At 46.5% G+C, this 13,127-nt stretch overlaps 1 protein-coding gene and 1 long non-coding RNA gene across 3 annotated transcripts in view; one reads left to right on the top strand and one right to left on the bottom strand.

The window, feature by feature from the left end:
- PDZRN3 (PDZ domain containing ring finger 3) overlaps positions 1–10,151 on the bottom strand; it is a 240,571-nt gene extending 230,420 nt beyond the window's left edge. For both annotated transcript variants that reach the window (XM_003894182.5, XM_031663199.1), the window contains exon 1: positions 8,839–10,151. In XM_003894182.5, coding sequence (XP_003894231.1) covers positions 8,839–9,561 — 723 coding nt within the window. In that variant the 5' untranslated portion in view covers positions 9,562–10,151. The remainder of the gene's footprint in view (positions 1–8,838) is intronic.
- Positions 8,300–12,637, top strand: LOC103881970. Its single transcript, XR_643610.4, has 2 exons — positions 8,300–8,701; positions 10,147–12,637. It is a non-coding gene; the product is annotated as an uncharacterized LOC103881970 (long non-coding RNA).
- The last annotated feature ends 490 nt before the right edge of the window (positions 12,638–13,127 follow it).

The raw sequence follows: 13,127 nt of genomic DNA, 5'->3' as shown, positions 1-13,127 counted from the left end.
CAGCCTTGCCTTGTAATTCAACCCAGCTCTAAGGAAGTGATTCTTGCAGAAGAATATAAGAGGAAACTGTTTCAAAGCCTAAGACTGAAGATAGTCATAAGGATGGTGCTCGAAATTAAGTGGAAATTGGATGAGACACTCAACAGAAGTATTAATGGATGTTTCTGTCACCAAAAAAAGGTGTAGAGAAAATGAAGAGAGACAAAGGGCATGGGGGAACAGGTAAAAAAAAAAAAAAAAAAAAAACACACACACACACAAGAGCTTTTCCAGAGTCATAGTATCTGCACAGTAGCATACACAGTCCTAAGCCAAACATTTTTGAAAAATAATATGAGAAGACGTTTCAGTACTTTCCTAGTTTAAAAAAGTCTGCTGCTATATTTACACAACCTGAAAACAAATCCATAAATGTCCAATTTTTTATTTCCATGAGCTTGATTTCAAATTTTCTCTCTCATTTTTGCCACTGACTCATCTGCTTTTCTGGTGAACAACCACAAGCAATGCTTCACTATAAATGATACCAACGAACTTTTAAGGTGTTACAGCATCTTAACTCTTCCACTTGATCAAGGGGTGTGCTATGATCTGAATGTTTATGTGCCCTCAAAATTCATATGTTGAAATCCTCATCCCCAAAGTGATCGTATTAGCAGGTGGGGCCTTTGGGATGTGATTAGGGATTAGTGCCCTTATAAAGGGGCACAGGAGAGATCCCTCACCCTTTCTATGTGAGCACAACAGCAGAAAGACAGCCCTCTATGAACCAGAAAGTGGGTCCTCACCAGACTGAATCTGCTAGCACCTTGATCTAGGGGTTCCTAGCCTCCGAAATTATTTTTGTTTATAAGCTATCCAATTTCTGGTATTTTTGTTAGAGCAGCCTAAATAGACTAAGTCAGCGTGGTTTACAAATGTACACATCCAATTACCAACCAGAAGCATTTTCTTCCCTAAATTAAAAAAAAAAAAGTGCTATATTTGGATGATTGTCCCCCCAAATCTCATGTTGATATCTAATTCCAACACTGGAGGTGGGGTCTAATGGGAGGTGTTTGGGTTATGGGGGTGGACACCTCATGAAGCGATTAATGCTGTCCCAGGGTGGTGGTGGGCAGTGAGTGAGCTCTGCTCTATTAGTTCTTGCAAGAGCTGGTTGTTAAAAGAGCCTGGAACTTCTCTCCCCTCTCTCTCCATTGCCTCTTTTCTCTCCACGTAATCTCTGCAAATGCAGGCTACCTTTGCCTTCTGCCATGACAGGAAGCAGCCTGAGGCCTTCACCAGAAGCTGAGCAGAGGCTGGTGCCATGTTTCCTGTGCAACCTGCAGGACCATGAGCCAAATAAACCTCTTTCTTCACAAATTACCCAGTCTCAGGTATTTCTTCATAGCAACACAAATAGACTAAGATAGAAAGCAGAGGCTACTCATCTATAAAACCATAAGTGCACTTGCTTACATGAAGGTAGGAGGTTTGTCTGGCCAGTCTCTCCTTAGCTTTGTTAATTTGGGAGGGAAAAACATAAACAACCCTGTAACCCTCATGTTATTCATGAGCTTTAGCCCTCCCCCTTTACATCTTAGCCCAAATGAACTTGAATATCCCTCTTTCACAGATTTCCACTATTGCAAAACAGATGGAGGATGGAAATTCAGAGAACTGGTCACTCACGGGCAGCAGGAGGCTTATAATGAAACCGAATCTTTGAGTAACCATCTCTTTTCTTCTAGATAACAACCGCTTCAAATTCCTAAACTTTCTTCAGTGATTTATTTGAAAAAATGTTAAAATCCTACAGGTGTCCAGCAATTAACAGACAGTCAAGAAATGCTTGATAAGACTTACTGTGCGCTTACATACATCATCTCATTTTATCTTAATAACAACCCTAACAACAGGCATATTATGATCCCATTTTAGAGGTGAGGCAATTAAGGCTTAGAGGTTAGAAGAGCCTCCCAGGGGCCCTCAACAACACAGCAAAGGGAACACATGAACCCCCAATATCGCTGATCCCAGGATATGAATACTAACCACACACAATACACTAGCTCTGTTCAGGGTATCCTGGAGTCCGCCTGTGGACCCAAGGCCTGCACCAACCTTGACCCACAGTCTGATGGGACTTCATCCCTCACCTATCCAAACACAGCAAAGACACGGGGCACCTAAAAACAGCTTTTAGCAGAATACTCAGGGTGCTCTCCTGCCCAGGAATCATCTCTGCACACACACTGCTGATGCCAGGGAAAAAGCTCATCACCGCCCTTCCTGGGGATGGGGTGGCTGCAAGGCCTGCAACATACAAAGATTATGCGATGCCTCTGCTCTTTAAGTTTCCTGTAAATATATGCATGGAATGAGTGAGAAAGGTGGCCGCTCAGGTCCATCTGGTAGTTATTTTCTTTATAAGAGTAATCATTATGTTATACCACTTCCCTTTCTTATTGGAATAGGCTTATTAGGACACTATTAGTCAAGGGGAGACAGAGGCTAACCCATGGCATAAAAGCTTGGGTGAGCAAAGAATAGTAAGACTTGTGTTTTCAAAGGCATACGTGGGTGTCTGATTGATCCCCTGGGTTAAAGCTGCTCAATTTTACCTTTCTATCAAATGGTGCCAACCACAGGGCCTGGCACTAGGGGTATGAGGATGTAAGGAGCTAAACTGCAGAATCCATTTGGAAGAACTTCACTTCATTCCTACCGTTAACCACTCTTAAAGTTACCAGGATAAAAATTAAAGAGATGTGCTCATATTCCATCCAGGACATCATCTCTTTTTTGTCTAAATCTATTTTTTTTCTTTTACAGGGTCTCGCTCTGTTGCCCAGGCTGAAGTGCATTGGCACGACCCGATCTTGACTCACAGCAACCTCCGCCTCCAGAGTTTAAGCAATTCTCCTGCCTCAGCCTCCCCAGTAGCTGGGACTACAGGTGCACATCACCACATCTGGCTAACTGTTGTATTTTTAGCAGAGACAGGGTTTCACCATGTTGTCTAGACTGATCTCAAACTCCTGACCTCAAGTGATCTTCCCGGCTAGGCCTCCCAAAGTGCTGAGATTACAGGCATGAGCCACCGGGCCCAGCCTAAATCTGCTTCACAGCCAGGATCTGTTTTGTTTTGTACTCTATGTGCTCTACACTGGAACTATGTAAATGGGAACATGGTATGGGATGAAAACATTTCATGGACCAGAAGCCAACAGGCAAACTAACATGAGCCAGTGGAGGACACTTGACAAGTTATTCAACTTCGAGCTCCTGTTTTTCCATCTGTAAAATGGAAGGAAAGAGTCATAGGTAAGAGCACCTACCTTGCAGGGTCTGAGGATGAAATAAAATAATGCATGTATACCTCCAATCCAAACAGTACTTGGCATATATAATAATGGTGCTTTGAAAGCCTGTGTGAGACTTCAGAGAAGGACACCGCCCCAGGAAAAAAATTCTTATTTTGGTAACAGTGTGGGCTCAGAGATAGGCAACACTGGGTTCAAATCCCAGCTCTACATTTAGAATCTAACTTCTAGCCTTAATCTTTCAGAATCTGCCACTCCCATTAAAAAAAAGAGGTCTATCTAATGAAGAACATGGAGAAGATAACGTATGGCCATATAGAAAGCACCTTAAGTGTATGGCACCCGCTGGAACTCAATGAATATTATTTCTTTTCCTTTTAAGCTCCTTGGTCTACAGTCCAATGCATAATTGCCTTATAAATAGATTCTTACTCATCAAATATTTTTATAGCGAGGCAAGCACCATTTCTGAACACAGAAAGAGCCACTTACAGATAAATCTCAACAGAATTGCCAATTCAAACTGTCTGGTTATGCTCATTTAATCCAGTGTAGCTGGGTAACATATTTGTAAACCAAATCCTAATTTTCCTTATGAATCACAGAAATGAAATAGACGTGACAATCTATAATCTTTTTAGCAGAAGTGGGCTGTTTTGTTAGATACACTATGGATTCCGCTCTATGCAGGAGATTTCAGAAACAAAATATACTTCATGGTGAATACTCTAAATAGATACATTTCAAAGTGTTTGGACATCTGGAACACCTTTTGATACAACTGTCTACCAGATTTACTTATTTCCAGTTCTGAAAAGGACAAAATAGTTTCTGGGATTTGGGACTTTATAAAACTTGATCTGGATGGATCTAGTGGAACAAAAATAATGCCTCCTCTAAAGCTGGAAACAATTTTGTTAACTGGGGCATCACGGAGAAACTCATTCTTTTTAAACACGAGCCCACTTTTGGTTACCAACCTGAAAAGTTTTGATGACTGCCAAGGCAGGCCTTTCAATCTTGAACTCATCACCAAATGAATACATACCAAGAGCTTACGGTGCACATGGCAATGGATTAGTGCCACAGACATGGCCCTGGACAAGTCAGACTCTTCCACTTATTTCCTTATGGCTAGGATAAATGCCATGCAGGAGGGTTACCAAAGTAAGAGTCTCAGGGCACCAGATGTAATCTGTGAGGTCGAGAGGCCTGGCTTCCTAGAGGTAGTGATACTTGAGCTGAGATGAGAATAGAAAAAACGATTGTCTAGTGATAGGCAAATCCTAAGTGCAGACAGAAAGGCTGTGGGCAGGAGGGGAGAGGTGGAAATTTTGCAGTTACTTAGTGCAGAGTACTTGGTAAGATTGTTCCAGGTAGACAGACAGGCAAGTGCAAAGGCCCGGAGGCAGAAAGGAGCTCAGGTGCACATGCATGGACTCTCGAAAAGACATGAGAAGCTGGAAGAAGAGGATGAAGGGGAGAAGAATCCAGGCAGGTGGAGGCCAGCAGGATCCAGAGTATGTTGGACCTTATAGCCACCCAAGAGAAATGGGATGGCACAGGAGGCTTGAGGGAGAGTGAGAAAAGATTTACATTTCTAAGAGATTAATTCCTGATGCTAGGTAAAGAAGGAATTGAAGAGGAGCAAGAAGATTTGTTGAGGAAAGAGTTATGGTCCAGGCAAGGGAGAATGTTTGAGACAAAGGCCAATTTTGCCCCCCAAGGGACATCTGGCATCATCCAGAAATATTGTTGATACCACTTAGAAAGTGCTACTACCCTCTAGTAGGTAGGTAGGCAGATGCCAGGGATGTCGCTAAACATCCTAGAATGCACAGTTCAGCCTCCCACCCCCATCACCACTACCACCACCACCACCACCAACACACCCACACCCAAGAATTATCCATTCCAAAATGTTGGGAGTGCTGATTCAGAAACTCTGATTTGGACCAAGGTGGTCATTAGAGTGAGCTGGAGAGCTGGGAATAGATTCAAAATGTATTTAGGAGGTAAAATCCGCAGGATTCAGACAGACTGGATGGGAGCTTAAAGAACAAAAGGCACCGAGGATGTATCTCAAGTTTTTCAGTCAATCCAAGGAAAGTTATGTTCAGAATTTTTCCTTTCCCAGAAAGAAAAGCAAAAAAGATGTTTGCTCTGGAGTGCTTCTGCTCTAAGAATCAGAGGGGTAAGTCAGGGTGGGAAACTGAGGCTGGGAGCAGAACTCTTTAACTTACTCAAGTGTAGCAATCCCAAGTCTGCTGCAGCTCAGATGTGGCCTCAGTGAGATCAGAGATGCCTGTCTAGGCTATGATTATTTGTCATTTAACTGGTAGGCAGTCTGGGTTTTAAAATTTTATCCTGGTCTTAAGAAATTTACGAAGGTGTTCAGACAATGGTCAGTAAAACCGTAACTGTGTGAAGACCAATACATGTTTGGTCTCTATCTACTTGAGCGTAAGCTCCTCCTTTAGCTTAGCAAAAAGGACAAGCATCATCTGGGAGCTCATTGGAAATGCAGAATATCAGGCCCCTGGCCAGCCCTAATGGATCAGAATCTCTAGGGGTGAGACTCAGGAATCTGTGTTAAGCTCTGCAGTGACTCCAATCATGCTAAGGCTTGAGAATCCTTAATATAGCTCACATGGTAGAATAGAAGAAACAACGTCTATGCTGGTACAGCACTAACCCTAACTGCTCAGCAGGCGTCAAAAAAACTGAAACCTAAGATAATTTAAAGAATGCCACATCATTTATGCAAGTGCTAGACTGCTGAAGAGCTGGTACTGAAAATCTGAGGGTTTCCAATCTCCTGCAGCTTATAACAGAGATGCAAACATTAGGGCTTATTTAAAAAAAAAAAATGTTGCACATGAGAGTTTCCAGGACATATAAATCCTCCTGCCTTTTAGAAGAGAATAAACAGTACTCTGGCAGGAGCAGAGAGCCGGCCCAATGAAATAAACAAGTTCTTAAACAGCTTCCAGTGGGAGGAGTTTTATGGTTGATGCAGGAACAGCAAAAGCGTTCAGCAAGGGCCACTGAGGGTTAATTTCAGGGCAAGGAGAGACAGCGAGCTTCCCTAAGGCCTCAGCTGAGGCCAGGGAAACCATCTAAGGCAGCTTCGGGGCCAGACCATCCTTTGCTGTTCTCAAGGCTGGCACTGAGGTTCGTCAAAGTTCCAAGCAGAGCTCCAACTCCAGAACAAATCTTTCTCCGTAAGTTTAAAATCAACATCTTGTCCCTAAGCTTAACATCCTTCTTTATGCTACCCACTAACCCAACAGAGCCTCAAAAACATCCACAGTTTTGATTCAAGTATCATATTTTTGACTCTAAGAGAGATTTTACCCAAACACTCCAGAAAGAAAACAGAAAGTTAAGAAGAAATAATAAACTAGCTCAACAATAAATGATGCATAAACTCTGGGGCAGTGAATGGCTTATTTATAAATAAGTGTCACTTAAAACGACAAAGGAAGTCCAGATGACAGCATAAACAGCAGAAACTCGGGAACTCCTTCACCCTAAATCTGGCGCCTGATTGAAAACCAAGCTTTGCCCTCTGTTTCGGTGAATCCAAGGCTCACACCAGTCTTTTGTGTGCCTGTGAGGTCCTGGGTGAGCTGTGGAGCTGTAAATATTTGCCCTTCGCCCAGAGCTGGCCAGCTGCTGAGACTGCAGCTGACAGACAGGCCAGGGGCCAGGAAGGGGGGCCAGGTCGAAAACTTGCAGGCCTGGTGTGCACGTATGGAAGGGGGGTTAGGAGAGGGCAGGGGGAGGCAAAGCAGACACAGGCCCCTGGGGGAGCCTCGGGCAAATATTTTCCCCTTTCTGCCACGCCATCTGGAGCAGGCAACCAGAGCAGTGGCAGCAGGCCCAGGCCCCTCCCCAGGAAGGCAGAAGCACCCAGCTGTTGAAAATGTGGCTTTTGCAATCAGGGAAACCAGTGGTTCTCAACCAGGGCGACTTTGCCCCTCCAAAGGACACCTGACAATATTTGGATTGTCACGACTTGGGAGGGAGGCCAAGAATGCTGCTAAACATCCTACAATGTACAGCACAGTACCCCGCACCCCCGACTAAGAGTTATGGAGTCCAAAATGCCAATATGCCCCAAAACTGAGGACTCTGAGGTAGAATCCGAGTCCAGCTCTGCTCCCACAGTCACTATTTAATTTTGGACAAGTTCTATAACTTCTCTGAGTCTGTTCCCTCATCTCAAAGGACAACATAGGTAATGCACGTAAAGCGCTTCCTATTGTTGACAGCACTTAATAAACACTCAATAAATGGTACTTGTGGTTGCACTGAGGGGTGACATGATAGTGGTTAAGAACGTGGGCTGGAAAGATGGGCACACAAAGGCTCAACACGCAGCTTTGCACCCAAAAGCTGTGGCCCAGGCATGAAACTGCACCTTAATGAGCCTCAGTTTTTTTTCATCTACCAAATGGGAAGGGTCACACCTACCTCACTTGATTAAAAAGGAAATGACTGGGAAGAATGCAGCACCCAGCCTGGAGCAAAGTAAACCCTCGCTCAAGGGGACCGCTCAGGTGGAGATGTTAAAATTAATTGTAGGTAACACTTGTTGAGCATTTATTTACTCTCTGCCAGGCACAGTACCAGGCCCTTCCACTAAAATCTCTCCCTGAAGCCTGACAAAAACCTTTCACACTGAGGGAAACTGAGGGACCTGGGAATGAAGTCAGTTCACCCAGCTGGTCAGCAAAAAGCCCAGATTTGAAAACAGTTTTAACTCCAGATAACTTACACTTAATTTTACTTTATACTTGCTGGGGGCAGGGTGGTCCTTTAATTCTTTCTGAAATCCCTGGATGAATACCTCAGGGGTGCCTGGCTGTGTTTTTACTCTGTATACCACGTCTCTAGGGGCCATAGTTTCCAACTTTAGAGAGGTTAAGCAGTTTGCTCAAGGTCAGCCAGCTAGCTGGCTGCAAAGCCCACGCTTGCATCCAGCTTTTACCCCAGCGGCCTCTCTTCTGGTATCCTTCTTAACTTACTCTACATGGCTGTGGGTTCCCTTTATTTTTTTCTGGAATCCTAGAGGATGCACGGATACAATTCACGCAGTGTGCCCATCTTTCCTCTCCTGAGTGTCAGTCTATAGGTTTCTGACCTCGAGAGGGTAAGCAACTTGCCCGAGATCCCCCAGCTGGTCTGAGCAGCAAAGCCTTTGAACGCAGTTTTGACTCTGGAGCTGCATTCTTCACTCTTATCCTACACTTGCTTGTGGATTCTTTTTCGTCCTTCCAGAACCCCTGAAGCTCTGCAGCTATACTTTACCGGTTACGTCTAGACTATAGGGACCACAGTGGTCCACCTCGGGCAGGTTCAGCGACCTGCACGTAGTGACACAGCTGGTAAGCAGTGGAAGAAGAGGGAGGAAGAAGGGATGTTTCGGGGAAGCTCGGGGCATCCCTGTACCCAAAGGGATGGGGCGGGGCCCAGGGTCCCCAGGGAGCCTGGCTGGAGGTCAGAGCGGGTAGCAGGCGCCTACCTTGCCGCCGGGCGGCGCGGCCACGCAGCGGCTGAGCGAGTCGAGGCGCGCGCTGTATTCGGTGAATTTCTTCTGGTAGCGCAGCGCGGTCATCTGCAGCTCGAGCTGCGCCGCGGCCAGCTGGGCCACCAGCGACTTCTCGCGCTTCCCAGCGCGCAGCGCCTCCTTCTTGAGCGCCTTGTGCAGAGCGCCCAAGCGGGCCTGCAGCGCGCCGTTGTGCGCCCGCAGCGCTCGCGCGCAGCAGTGGCCGCCCGCGCGCTGCTCGCCGTGCGTCAAGGGCAGCCCGCAGCCCTCCTGGCAGCGGCCCACGGGCCGCGCGTCGCACGCGTCGCGCATGTGCGCCTCCACCTCGCGCCGCAGCAGCACCTGGCCGCAGCCCGCGTGGCGACAGCGCGCGGGCGCGAAGTCGCAGCGCTCGAGGTGCTCCGGCAGCTGCTGCAGCTTGACCACCCGGCCGCAGCCGCGTGCCGCGTAGGCGCACTTGATGTCCAGCTTGAGGATAAGGCGCTTGAGCGGTAGGACGTGGTTGAGCTCTTTGGCCGACAGGCGACCGCGGCAGTGCGCCGGGCAGCTGCCCTCCTGCACCACCCAGGGCAGCACGCAGCCGGCGCAGAAGACGTGGCCGCACGGCGTGGTCAGCGGGTCCTCCAGGACCTTGTGGCACAGCGCGCACTTCAAGTCCGGGTCCACGTCGCCGTCGAAGCGGTCCAGCTCGAAGCCCATGGTGGCGGCCAGACCCCGGGGTCGCCGCCGGGCGGCCGGGCGCCCCCTCCCTCCCCACGAGGCGGCCCAGACAGGCCGGCTGCGCCGCCCGCCCGCTCGCTCGCTCTCCCCGGACTGAGCCTAATTGATCCAGACTTCCTCGGAAAATGCCCGAGGAACAGGACTCCTCCGGCCGTATTTGCGCGAGCGCGAGCGCACAAACATCTTGCCTCGGAGGCCTCCTGCCAGCCCCCTGAAAAAGGGAGGAGGCTGGAAGGCAGAAGCGCGTGGGTGGACACTAAGGCTCGCCAGACGGGACGGGCCAGCCCAGGACGCCAGCCTGAATCCTTTCGGGCAACTCCTTTCTGTTCTCTTACAGTCTAAGCTATAGGAGGCAAAACGCCAGCCGAAAAAAAGCTCGCTGAGTTTGGAGCTGAGGCTACTGCTTTCTCCCAGACGAGTTCTCTTGGAGCCCCTTCCTGAACGGATCAAAACGTTTTTACTCCCTTCTCCCTCCCCCTTCCTCTAGTGGCTGATTGCAGAGGACTAAAAATATCTTGGGGCCCGCTATCTCAGCACTTACGGTCTTTATTTATTTCATTCCAGGGAAAGTTACAGAGCCTGCGGGACGCTCCGGCTGCAACTTCAGTTCCGACCAGAGGTTCTGCGAACCTCCAGGATTTAGCAGGTTTCCAGGACAGCTGGGTGAATCTACCCGGGGAAATTTTGGTGGATAAGAGCTGCTTGCCAGCTGTCGGAGTGGGAGAGGCTAGCGTGCTGGCTCCATCCACTTCACCTAACACCTCTGAAGTGTCTGCCCTGCAGTGTGGCAAGCCTGGTGCTGAGCGCTTCTAAATCCGTCGCTTTAAAGATCATTAGTACAATGTTGTGAGAGGGTTAGCTCCATTTGAAAATTATTTTCCCGCGATTACAAAAGAAGCGATGCTGACTGCAGAAGTTAGAACTAGGAGAAGACTCGATCACCCCCATGATCATGTCAACAACTGCCCTCCTTCAGTTTTGACTTTGTGTGTACACTTTGTCATTTTCCGTGTCATTTCCTGAGTCTCCAGCTCAGGCTGGAAGAAGGAAAAAAAACAAGACAAAAACCAAACTTGCTCTGTAGGGTCCTGTAGATGAGTGTTTCTCACATTTTAATGTGGTTGCGGTTCTGATACAGGGGGTCTGGGGCGGGGTCTGAGAATCTCCACACTGATAGCACTTCCAAGTGATGCCAATACTGCTAGTCCCTGCTGGTCCTTGGATTCCCACTTGATTGGAAAACCCTGGCGATCCATAGATCTGGACGTTTATTCCCTGCTTTGGTGTAGCTTTTCAAGCAGTACAGCAAACCTTGCTGGGTAGCATTCAGCAACACTGCTGAGCATTGGAGGAATATTTTTGGAATTCCAAATGGGTGGAAAGTTCATAGCATCATCCAAGGATTTTATTTTTTTACCTCTCAAGGCTATAGACATTCCTAAGAAACACGCAGTCAGCATTGGTGAGAGTGGAATCAAGCTATGGAATTCTCATTTGGAATCTGCTGCCAGTTTCTGAACAGTGAAGCGGGAGCTCTGTATTCAGCAAGACTCTGGGGCCTGGAAAGTGGGATTACAACATCCATTTTGTCTAATTGCTTTCCTTCTTTCTTTTATGTGGCTGCTAAAGCCCCATGACCTTCACTATTTAACTGCTTCATCAGAGTGAAAGAATTGCCTTGATGTTCATAAGGATTACTTGTTTCGAACTGACCTTTAAAAAGTTGTCACTCACTAGATTTTTCAGTGCATGGTTGAGGTCACTGGACAGTATTCTTTAATCAGTGTTGGTGGCATTTGTTGCCTATTTGTGGTGGAGACTTTTAATTGCTTTAATCAATGAATGCATTGCTTTGATAGGATTCTGCATGGGGTGGAATATTATTGGCCTTTGTTCAGATAAGCTTGTGCCAGGGAATCCTCCATCAGTATATTCATTAAGCTACTCATGGGCTCTCAGATAATGGGTAGGAAACAAATTCTTTCACCAAAGGTGTGTGGGCTTGTCAGTTTCACAGGATGAGCTAGTGTCAACAGGGTGATAATCTTCAAACCAAACTGGTTTTGAGAAACAGGGAAGTTCTGTCCTACACCATAAATGTAAATTAGTGCTTACTTGGGGTGTACACTTCTTTTTGGAGATGTTCTACCACCCCTTGGGTGGTCTCCCAGATGGCAGATTGAGAGGTTGTTGCTGAAATGCTACAGCTGAGGCCGCGGAGAAGCCATAGCCTACTGTGGATTGGCCTCTTTAGGCAAAAGGAAAGTCTGTGCCACTCCTCATTGGTTAATTTTAGTATCAAAATTCTTGGAGGTTAGAAAAAAAAAATTCTACAATGTCAGATCTGGCAAGACCATGCATATGATTTCAGTCACCGAACTTCACAGGAGAAATGAGAGCCAAAACTATTAGGAAAAAGGAATTCAGGGCAGAGTTTCTAAACCTTGGTACTACCGACATTTTCATTCAAATAATTATTTGTTGTGGTGAGGGGTTGGGGGGGCGGGGGTTATCGTCTGCATTGCAGGATATTTAGGAGCATCTCTGGCCACTATCCACTAGACATAGTAACAACCCCTTGTTGTGACAACCAGACATGGCCAGTGCCAGATTGAGAACCACAGTTTTAAGAAAGCTTTATGCTCATTACTGAAGTCAGGCAATGCTGTCAGCCCACATTTTCTGCTGGCTGTGGAACCACCTGGTGAATGCAGCACAGTGAGAGAGGGATGTTATTATAAATTGGAAACTCAAGGCACCATACCAATAAACATGAGTGAAAACTGTAGGAAGATGAATGTTTGGTGCGGCAGGCCTCCTGAGAAAAGTAGCTGATTTTTCTGACATGGATTAGATACTTACTCAACCGTCCCAGAAGCATCTGAGTGTTTATATACGGATGAATTCCTTGTGGACAGCTGGATTGGTCACTTTGCAAATGATTTTTGGGGCTTCCACTACTTTTTGCTCTTACCCCTTCCTTTTATCATCTGATTCTGCACTTAGTAACCAAAATGTGGCCCCAAGCCTAATAAAAATACTATTTCTATATTCACCACGATCCCATTCTGATTTTAAACTGTTTTTAGTGTTCTTTCCATCAGCATGTTTAATCAGAAGATGATAATAATATCTACCACTTTGTTGGAACTCTTACTAGGTATCAAGCACTGTGCTCAGCACTTGACCTTCGTTGTCTCATTAGTCCTCACAGCACATAGAGAGGTAGATATGTTGTCCACCCTGTTTTACAGATGGAGAAACTGAGGTTTATAGGGGTTACATAAGATATCTAAGTAGGTATAGGTACCTTATAAGTATGTTACATAAGATATCCCTCCAGTCAGAGATATCAACAGGAGAATTTCAGAACCCTCACTCTTAATCACCATGAGCATTATGCATCCTCCTCCATAAGCTCCAGCTCAGGAGGCACTCCCTTACAAATGATATGGATAATCACTCCACCCCGCCATGTTTTCTGGGTATCAATCCTCAGCTGCTCCTAGGGTCTGGATAATTTGTGGCTTTAGGACTAGAAAAAA

This window comes from Papio anubis, chromosome 2, assembly GCF_008728515.1.
Source record: "Papio anubis isolate 15944 chromosome 2, Panubis1.0, whole genome shotgun sequence".
NCBI classification, from domain to species: domain Eukaryota; kingdom Metazoa; phylum Chordata; class Mammalia; order Primates; family Cercopithecidae; genus Papio; species Papio anubis.
This window is presented reverse-complemented; position numbering and strand designations above follow the sequence as displayed.